Raw genomic sequence first — 19,274 nt, 5'->3', positions numbered from 1 at the left:
ACCTTTTACTCACACAGCGGGGTACTGCACTGTAGGGGGAAGCTGAGATCACAGCACACCTTTACTTTCACTTTGCTGAGGCTGAAGGAGCTCCCTCGCAGTGCTGATGTGCAGTTCGGCAGGGGATCGGAGATCTGACTCATCTGACAGCCCTTCTCTACCATGATCCCACGGCACACCTGAGGACCTCTGGCGGCACCCTAGTGTGCCGGGGCACACCGGTTGAGAAAGTCTGTCCTAGACCACAGAAGTAATTGGAGATATTCCGATCTCCAGTCACCTCTATCGTCATTGGCCGCAACCACCAGATTGAATCCCAGACTCCCCGATGTGCTGGAAAACAAGGTATGCGCACTGGTGAGCGGCGGAAAGGTGGGGGAGACTCCCCCCCCCCCTCCCGCTACTCGTAAAAGTGATCCAGCGGGTAAAGAATAGGGAATCGCTGGCTGAAAATTTTCATTTGGCAGCAAGTGGTTAAATGCAGAGTAATGTAGATTAACCACAAGAGGGAGCTCTCTATTTGACCCAGCCTTACTCAGCCCCCCTCCTTAAAGTGGAGTTCCGGCCACAAAATCGACATAATCGATTTTGGGGCATCCGCTTGCTCTTGGTCACCTGAAAAAGAAATGGATAGTTACGATTTTTTTTTTGTTTACTTACCTTGTTATTGAAGAAAAATATACTCACCTTTCTTCCACTTCCTCCCTCTGCGGCCGCGGCCCGCGCCATCACTTCCTCTTTGCACTGATTCCTGGGAGCTGAACGTCATCGCTCCCAGGAATCAATGCGCCTGCGCCGGCCCCGCTCGTCACTTTTGGTGCGGCGCCTCATTCCCTGCTAAACAGCTTCTGGGCATGCCCCGAGCGGGGCCGGTGCAGGCGCATTCTGGGAGAAGAGGACACGGAAGAGGACGCAGAAGAGGACGCGCTGGCTTCAGCTGCTCACATCTGAGATGGCAGCGCTGGAGAAGAAATTTTCAAGGTAAGTATTTCTTCTAAAAGGTAAGTGCGACCCGGGACAGTACAGAGGCTATCCATTGTGGAATGTACTAGCCCTGACTGTCCCGGGGGTATTTTTATTGAAAAAACATTTAGTGGCCGGAACTCCGCTTTAACCAATGTTGTGATAAGATATCAGCCACACAGGGAGTGCATTGTTTTGACCAAGTAACCCTACCTAAAGAAGTGCAATGTGAAAAAAGGGAAGGAAAGCCTAACCCTTGTATAGCAATGCAAAGCAGGAAGCACAGACTGTACATGTACTGAGCAAATATGACTGCAACCATATACATACATGGTGGCACATAGTGAGAAATATTATATAGAACTGAAAGTGTTTGTTTCACCAACATTTCATATTCTCTGATATGTGCCCGCTGCACCATGTACTTGTATGAAAAAGTCTCCTGTTCTCTTTGTATTGCTTCCTTTGTGTGGAAGCCTGCTTTCCTCCAATGACCAGACTTGTCCTGACCCCCCTCCCTGAAAAGCCATTCACTGGGAAGCTCAGTGGACTGCTGCTTCTCCTCCCCCAGCTGTTATGCAGCTGAGATCAGAGAGAATGTGATCACTTATAAAAAGAGAAAAAAGATATTTATAATAATTTTCTGTTTATATATCTATACACAAATGTTTTGCCTTTCATTTCAATTTTAAACTGAATAGGTTGTTTTACAAGGAGATCGTTTACAGTCACTTTAACATACTATATTTAACCTTGGGTACACCAAGCTGATCACACATAGTTAAAATCATTGACAAGGCTACACATTCTTTTTAAAGTTTTACTAAACCACAGCAGTAAAATCAGTCTGTGTATGCAGTAAAGCATGATTGTTATACTCACTGTGGAACCTAAGGGGTTAATCCTCAGCATTGTGTAAAAAGGCTGTTTGATCCTGTCTTCTCTCATCCTCCCCTTCATCCACTGTCCCCAATCTATCTCCTGATAAGACAGAGCCTTTGGAGTCACTCTGCACATGCTCAGTTTGGGTGCATGTGATCAGCACAGGGCCAATCAGCACTGTACAGAAAGAGGGTCAGGGGTCCTGCAGCCTCATTGGACAGTCAGAGTAAAATGAAAATTCCTCCTACAAGCTTTAACTCATAGAAGTCACATGACTGCTATATATACTAAAATAATTGCATTTCCATGTTCTGTGTATTATGGGAGACCAGATATAGTGAATGCAGGGACTGGGTTTAGTAACACTATAAATCTGAACCCATTAAAAATAATAAAATCTCTCTATATAAAGGCAGCTAGAACAAAATATTGAATTTGGCTTGATTGCAGCTTCCTGCCATCCTGCACTGCAGCACTTAGACTAGAAGAGAGAGGGGAAGTACTAGGACTGTACCGCATTGCAAAGTGCTGTCAGTCACTGGCGGTTTGCTGACAGCAGGTAGGAGGGCCATGAGCAGAGTGCTGACAGCACTTTGATTGTCCAATCAGAAGACTAGAAGCGGGTCAGTGATCAAGCAGTTCCATTTCAATGTAGTAGCGAGAAGTCAGGTCCCTGACTTGCCCATGCTATCTGGCAGGGCTGCCCGGATTGTACAGCTGGCTGAACAGAATTACCAATTATTTACCAGGTCACCATGGAGGGAATGCAAGCGTGTGAGTTCAGCTTTAAGAGCAATATTTTTGGAAGTGGTTTTCTAACAAATAATTCTATACAAGAAATTGTGTGCAAAAATAAATATCTCACCTTCTCATGCTCCACCAAATCTCCTTGTTTTCTGATGTTTTTCTTTGCCAGATAAATTGCTAAAGAATAAAACCACAATAGGGAAAATATATTATTACGGACACACCTTAACAGGCCTATGCTACTATGTTTTAGGCAGGTGTGAAGAAATGCTGTAAAGTAAGAATGCTTTTGAAAATATATACAGTATTTTAATTGTTTATTTTTATCATTTTACAAAGTGCAAAGTGATCGATCAGAAGAGAAATCTAAATCAAATCAATTTACCCTTTTGCTGCCAACCTGCATTCATTATTACATTTGCACACTTAGTACACTTGCAATAAGTCAGGGATTTCGTAGGATTAGAGTCAGGTGTATGATAACCCAACTATACCAAACAGTTGCTAATGATCATCAATTTCATAGGAAGATTAACACAATCATTAACTGAAACATATGATGCTTCCAACTGGGCGAGGAACAGCCAAAATCTGCTACTACAGTGAGGTTGTGAAAGACAGTTTCACGTCAGGTCATACAAGACACAAGGTAGATATACCCCGGAAGGTTTCTCCCAGGCAGATTTCAAAGCTGTTCAAGCTCTTTTGAAGAAGCACAAAGAATCGGGCATTGTTGAGGATGCAGTGGTCGGTCAGAAAACTCAACACACCAGAAGAAAAACACATCATGCATACTTCCCTTCAACATCGGAAGATGTCCAGCAGTGCCTTTAGCACAGAACTGGTGGAAACCAGTGGGACCCAGGTACACCCATCTACTGTCCGGGGAAGCCTGGCTAAATATGGTCTTCATGGAAGAATTGCTGCCAAAAACCCATACATCCGATTTGGGAACAAGGCTAAGTGACTCAACTATGCACAAAAACATAGGAACTGGGGTGCAGAAAAATGTCAGCAGGTGCTCTGGACTAATAAAACAAATTGTGAAATATTTGGCTGTAGCAAGAGGCAGTTTGTTCACCGAAGTGCCGGAGGGCGGTTCAATAATGAGTCCCTGGCCAGTTTGGGGCTGCATTTCTGCAAATGGAGTTGGAGATTTGGTCAGGATCAATAGTGTCCTCAATGCTGAAAAATACAGGCAGATATTTATCCATCATGCCATACCATCAGGGAGGAGTGTGATTAGCCTTAAATGTATTCTCAGCAGGACAACGACACCAAACATACAGCCAATGTCATTAAGAACTATCTTCAGTGTTAAGAAGAACAAGGAGTGACGGTTTGGCTCCACAGAGCCCTGATCTCACCATCATGGAGTCTGTCTGGAATCACGTTAAAAGGCAGAAGGGTTTGAGGGAGCCTACATTCACAGAGGATCTGTGGTTATCTCTCCAAGATGTTTGGAACAACCTACCTGTTCCTTCAGAAGTTGTGTGCAAGTGTACCTTGTGTACAATGTGGATTAGATATATACTGTAGTTTAGGCTGAACTCCAGGCAGACCAGTCCATGCAGTTGGACAGTCCACTGCCGAAACATGGAGGAGCACCATCTGTCAGGGTAGCGAAAGACACTAAGAATATTTTAAAGAGTAGTCAGGGTCGGCGCTACCTATAGGCAAGGTAGGCGCGGGCCTAGAGCGTACATCAGTGGGGGGGCGGCACTCGCCCTTCCTCTATGCCTCCCTCCCTCTCTGCATCCCTCTCTCCCTCCCAGCGTCCATCACTTGTGGAGTAGCATACCTTGAATCCCAACAGTCCCAAGCCAACGGGGCATATGGCCACAATGAGAGTGAGTGTGTTAGTCCATGAGTGGAGCTGTCAAATTGAAGCTCTGATGTCGGGAAGGGCGGGGCCAATAAATGTGGCTTCGCCCCTTTGTTCCGTGCATAGAGAAAACAGCCAGCATTTACACATTGGTGGGCGGGGAAGAAGGTGGCACAGGGAGGGATCAACTACTGCATGTGCACCCACAGCTGTGTATAATTCAGGTTGATTATACAGAGCTGTAGGTGCACATGCAGTAGTTGGTCCCGCCCCTGTCACCTTCTTCCCCGCTCACCAATGTATAAATGCTTACTGTTTTGTCTATGCAGAGGACAAAGGGGTGGAGCCCTGCATTTTGGCCCTGCCCTTCCCAACATCAGAGCTTTGATTTGACAGCTCCACTCAAGGACTCACACTCACTCTCATTGCGGCCGTATGCCCCGCTGGCAAGCCCACCAATCCCTGGCTGTGCTGGATAGAGGTTTATACTGCTGAATGTCCTGCTATAGGCTGCTCTCATTTATTATCTATCTGATGCCTGAATTCTTCCCTTAGTTCCTGTATGCTGCTAATCAAAATTTTAGGATGTAAATGTGCTATGTTTAGTTCATTGGTGTCTTTGCAGTTTAACAAATTCCTGAACAGTGCAAACTGTACAACGCACTCCTGAACCTTGCACTCTGTACAATGCATTCCTGAACCTTGCACTCTGTACAACGCACTCCTGAAGCTTGCACCCTGTACAACTCACTACTGAAGCTTGCACCCTGTATAAAATGTACTCCTGAACCTTGCACCCTGCACGAAACGCACTCCTGAACCGTGCACCCTGTACGAAACGCACTCCTGAACCTTGCACCCTGTACGAAACGCACTCCTGAACCTTGCACCCTGTAAGAAACCCACTCCTGAACCTTGCACCCTGTATGAAAAGCACTCCTGAACCTTGCACCCTGTACGAAACGCACTCCTGAACCTTCACCCTGTACAAAACCCACTCCTGAACCTTGCACCCTGCACAACACAGTCCTGAACCTTGCACCCTGTACATTGCATTTCTGAACCTTGCACCCTGTATCAAATGCACCCCTGAACCTTGCACTATGTACGAAACACACCGTTGAATCCTTACACAATAAGCATACTGCACTCATGGGCAGGGCAAAGGGTGTGGACTTGGGGGGGGGGGGGTGGCAAAATCAGGTTTCGCCTAGGGTGTCAAAAATCCTTGCACCAGCCCTGGGAGTAGTAAGAGCCTCTTACAATCCCATGTGATGTCACTGCCCACCTCTGCACCTCCTCCAATAAGAGAACACTTTGCATTCATCCAGAAAATGTAAAGCATTGAACAGCGCCCGTGCCAAGTGGCCGACCTCTTGTGTTCAGAATGCAGCAGGGCAGCCACTCGGCATGGGACCCAGGAGAAAGTGAAGATCACTGAAGTAGTGATATTTACTTTTTTGTCACATTATGTTTCGGCCGATTGACGCCACCAAGGTTCACCTCAGTCTGTTTAGGAGCTCAGTGATGCCCTGGCCCAGATCTGGGAGGAAATACCCCCAGGACACTATCCGCCGTCTCATTAGGAGCATGCCCCCCCGACATTATTAGGCATGCATACAAGCACGTGGGGGTCATACAAACTACTAACAAGGTAACAAAGTACCATTTTGAGTTGCTGCAATTAAATTTCACGAAAAATGACTAGCCTGCTGCATCAGTTTTTCACTTTGATTTTCGGGTGTCTTTGAATTCAGCCATCTGAATTGTGATCATTTTCATTTCCATCAAATGATATGGCATCCTTTAATTCCTAACACATTACTCAGTCCATATCAGTATAGATATCCAGCATGATATTTTTCCCCATTGAGATCTGATGTTTTTTTCGAGCATTGTATATTTACATTATGCCAAGCTGGAACAATATAACTATGTATATGTTAATGTACATATCTGGAATTCTTCTTTAATATTACTTTTAAGCCAAGTGTTAAAAGTAAGTGTTGCTGAAATGTAAGTTTTGCTGATTATCTTATAATCATAATACCAATATTTCAAAATGACTTGAGCCAAAACAAACCCACATCACAATATTTCATCACTGAAAGTCCAGGCACCAATATCTAACCCGCCAAGAGATCTATGCTGAAATGTCTGAGCCAAATATAATTGGTTTGGGGTTACCTTAATCTCCACCTCCTTTCATTCAATTTATGGTATTAAAAAACAGCAAAAATCATAATAATATTAATAACTACCGTAATCCAATTCTGTAGCAGGCCATTTGTTGGTTGTCCAGAAGTATGGAGTCTAGAAAACAAAAATTAGAAGTGAAATGACAAATGTATTAGTCCAGCTTTTCTCAATCTTTTTACGCAGGTGGAGCCTCTAAAATTATTTGCAGGTCTCAGGAAACCTCTGCTAAAACCAATTTATTGGGTGTCGGTGGAAAAAATGGCCCTTTAATAGGTAGTCAGTTAGTTGGGAGAATGCCCTCCTTACTGTGTTGGTCCAATGCAGTTAAAAAAAAATCTCTGGTGTCATGCTGCTGGCTCTGCCAAGTGGTGTTGGACCAATAATTATGCAGGCACCATCACATGGGAAGCCAATCAGCCACAGCGCAAGGAATCTTAGAAGCCGAGAAGAGGCTGGCTGTGGTTTTCCTCCATTGGATAACCCCGAAAGCTGCGAGCAGGAAAACATCACCACCCCAGCTCTAGATCTAAATCTAAACAGAAATATTTTCAGATTCGATTGGCACCTGAGACTGTGTGGATCATGTGGATCATTACCACTACCACCATGACCGCTTGTGGTCTTTGGTGAACTAACTTTAAACCTGGAACATTGCTTTCACCATCACTTTTTTGTGCCAGGTTCATGTTCTGCTTTAAATTATGAATGCTATTTCTTGGATGTCATCCATCCATCTTGTTCTTCTTCTCCCTTCTCCTTTCTTCCACAATCTTGCATAGCTTTTCTTCAGATGTCTTTCTTGTAGACGTGCAATTTGTTTTGTTACGAATCGAAATTCGGACAAAATTTACGTTATTCAGATGTATCCAAATTTCTGAATCACAACAATAACAAATTTTAATGAATTCAAAATGAATTATAAAAAAACGAATGATCCCAATTAGAATTTTAACCACTTGCCGACCGCCGCAAGTACATATACGTACCGGTACGTCACTAGCCTGTGAGGCTCTGGGGAGCGAGCGCGCGCCGCCGGAGGCGCGCTCCCGCGTGGTCACGGACCCCCCCGCGCGTGTGAGCGGTGGACCCGATGTCCGCCGCTCACTCACGATCGTCCGTGACAGCGGGAGAAAGGCAGGCGGCTAGTGTAAACAAGCCGCCTGTCGTTCTCCCCTGTGTAGGAACAGTGATCATACGGTTCTACTATGTAGGACCGTTGATCATTGTTCCTACACCTCAAGCCATAGCCAATCAAAGTTAGAATCACGCCCCTAGGGACACACACAGACCCTCCCTCTCAAATAAAGTTAACCCCTTCACTACCAGTGTCATTTTGCAGTAACAGTGCATATGTATAGCACTGATTACTGCAGTAATGTCACTGGTAACCCCAAAAGTGTCAAAAATGTCAGTCAAGGGTCCGATCTGTCCGCCGCAATGTCGCAGTACCGCAAAAAAAACGCAGATCGCCGCCATTACGCATTAAAAAAAACAACAAAAATTTTTCTCTTTGTTAGTAAACGCGATAACTTTTGCGCAAACCAATCAAAATACGTTTTTTGCGATTTTTTTTACCAAACCTATGTAGCATAAAACAAATTGCCTGAAAATGTTAAAAAATTTTGATTTTTACATTTTTTTGGGGAATTTCATATAAAAAAATGTGAAAAATATTGTTATTTTTGCAAAATTGACGCTCTTTTTTTGTTTATAGCGCGTGATCAAAAAATCGCACAGGTGATCAAATACCACCAAAAGAAAGCTCTGTTTGTGGGGAAAAAAAAGGACGTCAAATTTGTTTAGGTACTGCGTCGCACGACCGCGCAATTGTCCGTTAAATTCACGCAGTGCCGAATCGCAAAATACCCCCTGGTCTTTTAGCAGGAAAATCCTCCGGTGCTTAAGTGGTTAAAGCAGACTCTTTGCAGCACCTCTTCATTGTCAGCCATGACTATGTGTGTCCTTCTGTAGCACAACAGTTCAAACTTGTGATCTTCTTTTTTGGGACATTGCAGAGGAAAACATTTTTGCGCCATACCTGATGTAGAGATGTCACCGGCGCACCATCAGCAGAAGTTTAAAGCAAACTATTTACTTAACACCTTAAAACCGAGCAACGTTTTGGGGCCACTAAAGAGCCCTTCTTCAGGAAGATAGTGATCACTGGAAGGAGGTCCTTTTCTATTCCAGCATGACCTTCTCCAAGAAACCTTGTAGGTATCAAAACCACTACCAACAAACCACGACCACCCACATTAAGAATAAAATCTGGCCATCTACCCCCATAAAATTCCATTAAAATTTTTTATCATCCTAAATTTGGAATCAGTTTTGTATTCTAATGCTGAACATACAAAAAAAAAAAAACAGGCATGCTTAGAAACCTTTTTTGGCGTCTCGTGGTGGCACGTGCAGAGATGTTGCACTATATTTAGCTCCCCTGCTATTAAGAAACAAGATTTGGTCAGATCCTGTGTTTCAGGCTATTTAAATCAATCTTCTCCCAGACAAGCCTGTCTCTTTGTTTTGTGCCCCCCGGAGAAGCAGCATTGCGTCTGCCAGGCCCATAGTGTTCCTGACAGACTGCGGTAATTACAGAGCGGTGGCACTACTCTTTGCCATATTGGGAGCCACTCCTGTCACAATAAATGTCCTGTTGCTTTTGTGAGGATCTCTGGATGCGCGTAACTAAAACTGTTCCTGACATAATCCTCTGATTTGCTCCAAATTTAGCAGCGCGTACCTTAAGGGCAGTGCCCTTGTTATCTCGGTGCTGCCAGCCTCTCGTTTGTGCCAGGAATTTGAAGTCTACAAATTTTCATTATACGGTCGAGACAACTATTTAAGGAAAAAAAAAAACCTCTTAAAAGGAAGAAAAAAAGGTCATCTTAAGCTATTACAAAGACTACTGCCTATGTGCCAGGTTTTTATTTTTGCTTGCTTTTGTGTTTTTGTTTTGCTTGTTTTTGTGGTTGAGTCACCACATTTTCTAAGACCTTATTTTTATTATCTGGGGCGTATGTACAAAAGATTATATGAGATGTTAAATTATCATATTACAAAATAATATACGAATTTTAGGAGTAGAATTAATATGCATACAGTATATATACAGTATTTACAGTATATATATATATATATATATATATATATATATACTGTATAAATGCACACAGTATATGTATATATACTGTATATTTTGTTTTATTTAAATATTATATGATATTATATTTAAATATGATAATATTATAGAACTTGATGACATTTAGTTTACTAAAGCATTGTGTATCATAAACAGATGCCTTTTTTTTAACAAAATCTTGCTTTCCCTTTTTTCCATCCTTTTCCCTGTATCTGTGCTGCTGATCTCCTCCAGCCTCTTTCACTCATTTCCTGTCTAAATGCACTCCCTCCAGTTTGGGCTGCTAACCATTTTTTGAACCCGCTTTGTGATAGTGACAATGGTGTATCACGTTTGGGCAATTTGTGTTGGCACATCCACTTGCAATCTCTGTAAGGGACACATGTGGCAGGGTGACAACACAGGAGCATAACTACGAGATGGTTGTGTTAGAAATTCTGTATATAGCCTTACAGAACAGATAGACATGTCCACGTTGGCTTTGCTGCTTAACTGCAGAAGGAAACAGGAATTTTATTATACAGAGAAAAGACATAGAATTTACCATAGAGCAGCTTATAAACTTAAAAAAACTGCCATCTACTGGTTGATGTAGCTGTTGTACAAAATAGATGATTACAATTCAGCACCCTTCCATTCCACAGTTCATATGGAGTTTTTTCCTTGATTTTTCTGGTAGTCGATTTTGGAGATAGCATGCGGTCATAATTGCCTTGCCATAATTGGCATATCAGCATCAAACAGCATGGTTCTTCCACTCTCATATAGAGTATGGTTCAATCTTTCTGCAACCCCGTTTTGTTCTGGGTTGTATAGTACATCACCTGCATATTCAGTTCCATTGTCTGTGCACAATATTTTGCCAAATTTGTTGCTTACTTGAGACAAATACTGTTCAAGTTTCTCTGATACTTCACTTTTGTTGTGTAACTGATATGGTGTAGTATAACTAAAGTAATTATCTATAAAAGTGAGAAAATACCTGTTCTTTCCTGGAGTCAATGTTTCCATTGGACCGCAAAGAACTGAATGAATTAATTTGAGGGCTTTCTTAGCTCTGCTTTGGAAAGACTTTTCTTGATATTTTTCTTTTTATACAGCTAGTGCATTTCTTTGTTTCATCATATGGACTGATTGTTATTCCACTTGCATAGTTATTCTCAGTAAATTTCTTAATTATGTCAGGACTTCTGTGTTCAAGTCATCTGTGCCATGTGTGAATGCAGTTTGAGTGTTTGCAGTTCAGCTGATACAGTTCACCTGTAATTTTAGCCTTTGCATGTAAGAGATCCCCTTTTGTGATGGCACAACTGCCATCTTGGAAGGTCACTACATTTCCTTGTTTTGTGAGCTTCTTCATTGACAAAAGATTCATTTCAAGAGGAGGTACAGAGAGGGTATGCTTCTGGTGACACTCTGGGAAATAGGATAGCAAAGAAAACCGTCTCCTATTCCTTCTGATTCCATTGTTTGCCCATTAGCTGTGGTAAACATTTCTGTTTTACTCTGGTCAAGGTCAATAAATACATTTCTGTTATTTATTATGTGACTTGTAGCACCTGAATCAAAACGCCATGTTGCAAAGAGGAGGTGCAACTTTTGGAATGAAAAACATATTCATTATCTGAAACAAAATGAGTTTCTTTCTTCACACTTTTGGCCTTTTGTAGATTAGTTTGTTTTTGCAGTCTAGCTTTCCAAATTCTGCAATCCGCTTTTAAATGACCTTGTTTCTTGCACACAAAACATTCACCTGTTTCTTGTTACATGTTACTGTTTTTATTCCTATTTTTCGTCTTTAAAGCAGACTCTGCGACAGAAGCACCGTCACTATTAATGCCTTTTGTTTTACACTTATATTCATCCACAAGCTTGCCCTTAACACATTCCAAAGTCAGTTCATCATCTGGATGTGCATCAAGTGCTGTGACAAGCGCTTCATAACTTTTTGGTAAGCCACTGAGTAATATTGCTGGAACATGAAAATCTTTTATTTATTTTCCTATACCTCTCAGGTGTTCAACCATTTCCAATGTGTGCCTTTTGTAATCCTGCATATCCTGGCCTTTCATCAGCTTGGTTTGGTATAACTTTAGAATCAAATACAGTTTTTTGCTGAGATTAGCTCTTTCATGCACCTGCTGTAATGCACTCAAATTCTTTGTTCGACCATGGTGAGGCCTGTTCTGAGTGGAACCTGTCCTGTTAAACCGCTGTATGGTCTTGGCCACCTTGCTGCAGCTCAGTTTCAGGGTCTTGGTAATCTTATTATAGCCTAGGCCATCTTTATGTAGAGCAACAATTCTTTTTTTCAGATCCTCAGAGAGTCATGAGGTTCCATGCTGAACTTCCGGTGACCAGTATGAGAGAGTGAGAGCGATAACACCAAATTTAACACACCTGCTCCCCATTTACACCTGAGACCTTGTAACACTAACAAGTCACATCACACCGGGGAAGGAAAAAATTGCTATTTGGGCTAAATTTGGACATTTTTACTTAGGGGTGTACTTACTTTTGTTGCCAGCAGTTTAGACATTAATGGCTGTGTGTTAATTATTTTGAGGGGACAGCAAATGTACACTGTTATACAAGCTGTACACTCACTACTTTACATTGTAGCAAAGTGTAATTTCTTCAGTGTTGTCGCATGAAAAGATATAATAAAATATTTACAAAAATGTGGGGAGTGTACTCATTTTTGTGAGATACTGTATGTATGTAAATCATACAAGAATGTATGATTTGATCATCTTCTTTGCTAACATAGATTGTGCTCTGAGTCCCCCCCCCCCCCCCCTTTTCACAGCCAACCAACAATGCAGCTAGCAGGGAGTCAGACGCTTTGAAAGATGGTCCTTTTCTGTGTCTACAAGCACTTGCCCATTTATTTGGAACATCTTAGCTGACAAACCCTGCATTCCTCATAAGACGTTTGTCTTAAAGAGGAAGTAAACCCTCCTCTACAACTTGTACCTATAGGTAAGCCTATGATAAGGCTTACCTATAGGTACTGTAAATATCTCCTAAACATGTACCGTTTAGGAGATATTTACCTTACATGTCGCCAGTGACGTCACTGGCGCATGCGCTCTGAAGGAACGGCCGATCGTGCCGTTCCTTCAGAGCCCCGTGCCGTGACTGTCGGCTCTAGCGCGCGTGCGCGGGAGTGACGTCAGTTTACAACCTCTTTAAGCCAGTGCTTGGAGATGGAGAAAAGTGCAGTCTGTAAAAGTAGATACCTCCTTGCTAGTTGTGTTGTTGGATGGCCTTAGAGAGAGGAGGGGATCCCTGTTAGAACTCCCAGCTAGCTGGTTTGAGAAAGAGGAGGGAAGCCTTGAAACATGTAGCCATGCCCACTAATGTCAGTTCCATTTTTGTCATTTCCGGTTTCGGATGCGCTTCATCAATCTCAGAGTGCTGCTTCCTGATTCCTCCCCAAGACGGCCTGGTCTCTTAGGACACCGTACCACCACTTCTCAGCAACAGTGTTAACCCTTTGGATCCAGAAACTACTGAGACAAAACTTTTATGGGACTACATACAAGTGATCTTTACAAGTGAGTTGCCCATTGCTTTGTGTGAATTTACATTTCTTACCCACAGCACTTAGATTGGCGCCCCCCTTGCTGCTCACCCAGTTACTACAGGTGTCTCTTCTGCCAGTGCTCCTACTCTACCTATTCACTGATTCCACTTCTGAAGGAGACCCCTTTCTGACTGTAATTACAAGCATTTTACATTCATTGTTATGTAAGTTGCTAATTGTCATTGTTTTAATAAACTTTGTAACATCTACTACACTTCATCTGCGCACTCTATTGTGTTTACTGAACTAACATTTAGCCTTAGGCAGCACATAGGATCATAGGACAAAGTACTACATGCAATTTGTCCCCTGGGGAACAGAACACACTAATAAAAATGGAAGTGAGGCTACTTCTTTAGAAAGATTAACCACTTGCCGACCGCCGCACGCCGATCTACGTCGGCGGTCAGCCCCTCACAGGCAAAGTGACGTAGGGCTACGTCACTAGCTTGTGAGGGTCTAGGGAGCGAGCGCGCGCCGCCGGAGGCGCGCTCCCGCGTGGTCACGGACCCCCCCCCCCGCGCGTGTGACCGGCGGACCCGATGTCCGCCGGCCACTCTGCGATCGGCGGGGGAGAGGGAGAAAGTCAGGCAGCTTGTGTAAACAAGCTGCCTGTCATTCTCCCCTCTGTATGAGAGCTGATCATATGGATCTACTATGTAGATCCGTTGATCACTCTGCATACAGCTGAAGCCACAGCCAATCACAGTAATGCCCCATACACACGTGCAGATTATCTGCAGACTTTTGTCTGCAGACTTACCATAACCATATAATATGAGGTCAAACCTAAACACTTTCAATTTGTATGCAATCCGGCAGGCCCTTGCACTACATAGAAAAGGTAAGTCTGCAGACAAAAGTCTGCAGATAATCTGCACGTGTGTATGGGGCATAAGAATCACGCCCCTAGGGACACACACAGCCCCTCCCTCCCAAATAAAGTTAACCCCTTCACTACCAGTGTATTTTTACAGTAACAGTGCATATATATAGCACTGATTACTGTAGAAATGTCACTGGTAACCCCAAAAGTGTCAAAAATGTCAGTCAAGGGTCCGATCTGTCGCAGTACCGCAAAAAAAATCGCAGATCGCCGCCATTACGCGTTAAAAAAAAAACAACAAAAATGACAAAAATCTTTCCCTTAGTCAGTAAACGCAATAACTTTTGCGCAAACCAATCAAAATACGCTTTTTGTGATTTTTTTTACCAAACATAGGTAGCATAAAACAAATTGGCCGAAAATGTTAAAAAATTTTGAGTTTTTTTTTTTTTTTTTTTTGGGGGGGAATTTCATATAAAAAAAAAGGGAAAAATATTGCTATTTTTGCAAAATTGACGCTGTTTTTTTGTTTATAGCGCGTGATCAAAAAATCGCACAGGTGATCAAATACCACCAAAAGAAAGCTCTGTTTGTGGGAAAAAAAGGATGCCAAATTCGTTTAGGTACAGCTTCGCACGACCGCGCAATTGTCCGTTAAAGTCACGCAGTGCCGAATCGCAAAATACCCCCTGGTCGTTTAGCAGCCAAATCCTCCGGGGCTTAAGTGGTTAAAGCAGTAATGCAGGGCTGCTGTTAGAAATCACGGGGCCCCATACAGCCTACCTGGCAGGCCCACTCCCCCCCTAAATTTATCAAGACAATATTTCCACTACAAATACACTAAATTTCTTATTAGCGGACACAATCATAACAGAGAACCAGTGTAAATTAGACCTTTTTTAATTATTTTTTACATTAAAAAAAATGGATAACTTTTTTTTTAAATGTTAAAAATGTTTACAATTATTTTATTTTACATTTTTTTAAATTATTTATTACAATGTTTAATTATTTATTTATTCATTTTTTTACAATTTATTTTTTACAGGACAGGGAAGCCAGCAGCGCTGCAGGGGGAAAAAGGGGGGGGGGGATTCACATTTAAAGTGGGGCACACACGGGGGGCTCAGAAGCAGACAGAAGAGGGAAGGGGATAGGTGTCGGGGAAGCAATTACAGGAATGATGCCCTGTGTCTGTGTCTCTCCCTGCAGCAGGTGAAAGCGGGCAGGAGGGGGAGCAAATGGCTTTCAGCTCCTGCAGAGAGCCGCACAGGGCTTCCTTCTGTAATTTCCCCTCCCGACTGCACCGATTCCCCCATGCTGTTGGGGCCCCCTACAGAAGGACTGATGGTCCCCCCTATCAAAGGCCCTGCAGCAATGTGAGTCCAGGAGGTGTGTTTATGGTGGCCTGGGCCCACAGTAAGCGGGCTATTGGCCTTCATTCAACTCAGTAAACCAGTGCCATCTAGTGGATGAGTGGATGGCAGCGCTGGATTGAATGTAAGTATAACTGCAAAGACTGCTTAACTACTGCTGGGTATTTATTTATTTTTTCAAACATGGAGTTTTGCTTTAAAATAAAATGATGAATGTTCTGACTTCAGCATATCTGCAGTGTTTGCTATTGCTAGACAGCAATAGCAAATTACTGGTTGTGTCTGAAACTTAGTATACAGACCAAATAGTTTTTGTTTTTTGGCATTTGTCCTTTACTACGGTCATCCATTACACAGTTTTTAAGGCAGTTACAAATTTTTAGCAATGACCTCAGGGGCGTACAAAAAATTTAATGTAATGAGAAGCTTGGGAAGGTGACATAGCTTAAACTTTCTCTATGAGTTTAAATAATTTGTTTCAGAGCAAAGTCTATTCTAATTCAAGCTATTTACGGCCTCCCTGGTCCTGAGGGTATAGGAAACTCCAATTATCTGACAGTTTTCTTGGGAGAATCTAGTGGGAGAGGAAGCCCTGAGGCACAATATAAACTGAGTGTTAAACTGATGCTGAAGAAATTAAACTCGGGAAGAGTCGTCAATACAGTAGCAGGATGAGGAATGGTTTAACACCATGCAAGGCCACCCACAGATAACTGTAAAGCTGAACTCCAGGCAAACAGCTAAATTCACATACAGTGAGGGAAAAGGTATTTGATCCCCTGCTGATTTTGTACGTTAGCCCAATGGCGAAGAAATGATCAGTCTATAAGTTGAGTGATAGATTTATTTTAACAGCGATAGACAGAATAACAACAAAACAATCCAGAAAAATGCATTTCAAAAATGTATAAATTGATTTGCATTTTAATGAGTGAAAAAAGTATTTGATCCCTTCGCAAAACATGACTTAGTACTTGGTGGCAAAATGCTTGATGGCAATCACAGAGGTCATTAAGGTTTTGAGGCTGACGTTTAGTAACTCGAACCTTCAGCTCCCTCAACATATTTTCTATGGGATTAAGGTCTGAAGACTAAATAGGCCACTCCAGGACCCTAATGTGCTTCTTCTTGAGCCACTCCTTTGTTGCCTTGGCCATGTGTTTTTGGTCATTTTAATGCTGGAATTAAATAAGTATTTGATCCCCTATCAATCAGCAAGATTTCTGCCCCCCGGGTGTCTTCTACACAGGTAACGAGCTGAGTTCAGGAGCACTCTCCTAAAGGGAGTGCTCCTAATCTTAGCTTGTTAACTGTATAAAAGACATCTGTCCACAAAAGCAATCAATTACATTCCAATCTCTCTACCATGGCCAAGACCAAAGAGCTGTTCAAGAATATCAGGGACAAGATTGTAGACCAACTACAAGACCACACAAAATAACTGTCAATCTCCCTTAGTCTGGGGCTCAATGCAAGATATCACCTTGTGGAGTTTCAATGATCATGAGAATGGGAGGAATCAGCCCAGAACTACACGGGAGAATCTTGCCAAGGATCTCAAGGCAGCTGGGACCATAGTCACCAAGAAAACAATTGGTAACACACTCTCTGCTCCGCCCCCTCTCTGCTCCTTACTTCTATTCAGCAGAGTGGCTAACACAGCAGTGTGTGTACAATCACTGTGTGACACTTGGGGGATCAAGGCTGCATGAGCACTGCAAGGGGAGAAAAGCAGTGACCGCAGCCCGGGCCTGCAATTCATGGACAAAACTGGGGAAAGACTTGGACCGGGGACAGTGTCCTCAGTCTGGGGATGTCTGGTCACCCTACCTTAGTGGAATCTGCACCTATAGCATTCAAAGCAGATGGGTATTCATGCTGACCCAACCATTCTCAAGCAATAGGGTCAGGCAGCCAATGTCCAAAATGGCAGCTTGGCTCACCACCATAGTTGCTGCCAAAGAAGAAAGGGGGAAGAAGGAGATGAATGGCGCCAACCACCCATAGGGGTCTGGGAGCAGTTAGGGAAGATCTTCTAACCCACCCAGTCATCTGCTCCAGCAGACGGCGGCCAACTTCAGGGGTCCTTTCCCATCATGGGGTCATCACCTGATCACGCCAAAAAAATACTGCCTGCCCATAATGGAATCTGCACCAACAACATTCAAAGCAGACTGTCCCGTTTATAATGACTAATGCATCCCATAGACTTGCAAGGGCAGTTGGGTGTTCATGTTGACCCAACCATCCTCAAGCAATAAGGTCAGGCAGCGAGTATCCAAAATGGCAGCTTGGCTTGCCATCATGGTTGCTGCTAAATGGTTGGTCATTATACACAGGGCAGCCTGCTTTGAATGTATAGGTGCTTATTCCATTTAGGACAATCATCATTTTTTTTGAGTGGGATCAGGTGTTGACCTCATGATGGGAAAGTACCCCTAAAGTTTCTGGCTGGCGGCAGTCGACTGGAGCAAATGCTTGGGTGGATTATAAGATCTTCCCTAACTGCTCCTAGAACCCTATGGCTGGTTGGCGCCATTCCTTTCCTCTTGATGAATGGCGCAACCACCCTCCTCTCTAGGGGTTTGGGAACAGTCAGGGAAGGTCTTCCAACCCACCCAATGATCTGCTCCAGCAGACTGTGGCCAGCCAGCAACTTCAGGGGTCTTTTACCATCACGAGGTCATCGCTCGATCCAACCAAAAAAATTCTGATGTATACAGGTAAAGCTACTGAGTTGGCCAGAACTTTTAACATTGTCGGTTGCCCAGTTGACACCACTTGGCTCGGAAAAAGTTGATTTTTCAATTGACGCTTGTCAAAGGAGTCAGGCAGAGAAAATTCCCAGTCGAACAGCAGCTGCATACAAGCACTGTTTGAGCATTCTGACAGCTGCGGGTGCTTGCTGTCACAATACAATAGCCGAAACTAAAGATTCAGCCATCCATGCTGTTTAGCATGTATTGGGGAGCCAAGTGATTTTACCTGTTCCAATTTGCAGGGCTGAACTAAGAAAATATTAACATGTAATGCCAACTTTAGTCAGCTGGTCCAATTTCAGGTAGGAGAGAATTGTCCTTCCTCTTAGACTTAGGTACATTTTTCTTGTACACATTCTGTACAATCTACTTTAGATTTACCTTCAACTATACTGAACTAAATTATAAACGCAACACTTGTCTTTGCCCCTATTTTTCATGAGCTGAACTCAAAGATCTAAGAAAACCGAAACTTATCCGTGAAGAGAACGCCTCCCCAAAGTGCCAGACGCCATCGAATGTGAGCATTTGCCCACTCAAGTCAGTTACGACTGCAGTCAGGTTGAGACCTGGATGAGGACGAGGAGCATGAAGATGAGCTTCTCTGAGATGGTTTCTGACAGTTTGTGCAAAAATTCTTTTGGTTATGCAAACTGATAGTTGCAGCAGCTGTCCGGGTGGCTGGTCTCAGACCATCTTGGAGGTGAAGATGCTGGATGTGGAGGTCCTGGGCTGGTGTGGTTACACAGGGTCTGCAGTTGTGAGGCCGGTTGGATGTACTGCCAAATTCTCTGAAACGCCTTTGGAGACGGCTTATGGTAGAGAAATGAACATACAATTCACGGCAACAGCTCTGGTGGACATTCCTGCAGTCAGCATGCCAATTGCACGCTCCCTCAAAACTTGCGACATCTGTGGCATTGTGCTGTGTGATAAAATTGCACATTTTAGAGTGGCCTTTTATGG

The 19,274-nt window shown here is 43.2% G+C and overlaps 1 protein-coding gene across 2 annotated transcripts in view; it reads right to left on the bottom strand.

The window, feature by feature from the left end:
- RGS11 (regulator of G protein signaling 11) overlaps nt 1–19,274 on the bottom strand; it is a 259,340-nt gene that overhangs the window by 109,757 nt on the left and 130,309 nt on the right. For both annotated transcript variants that reach the window (XM_082260013.1, XM_082260014.1), the window contains exons 5-6: nt 6,679–6,730; nt 2,711–2,769 (exon numbers count right to left, since the gene is read on the bottom strand). In XM_082260013.1, coding sequence (XP_082116139.1) covers nt 2,711–2,769; nt 6,679–6,730 — 111 coding nt within the window. The remainder of the gene's footprint in view (nt 1–2,710; nt 2,770–6,678; nt 6,731–19,274) is intronic.

Source organism: Pelophylax lessonae (genome assembly GCF_965119305.1).
Source record: "Pelophylax lessonae genome assembly, chromosome: 6".
Lineage (NCBI taxonomy): Eukaryota > Metazoa > Chordata > Amphibia > Anura > Ranidae > Pelophylax > Pelophylax lessonae.
Note: the sequence above shows the minus strand (reverse complement) of the source record. Positions and strands in the feature narration are given on the sequence as shown.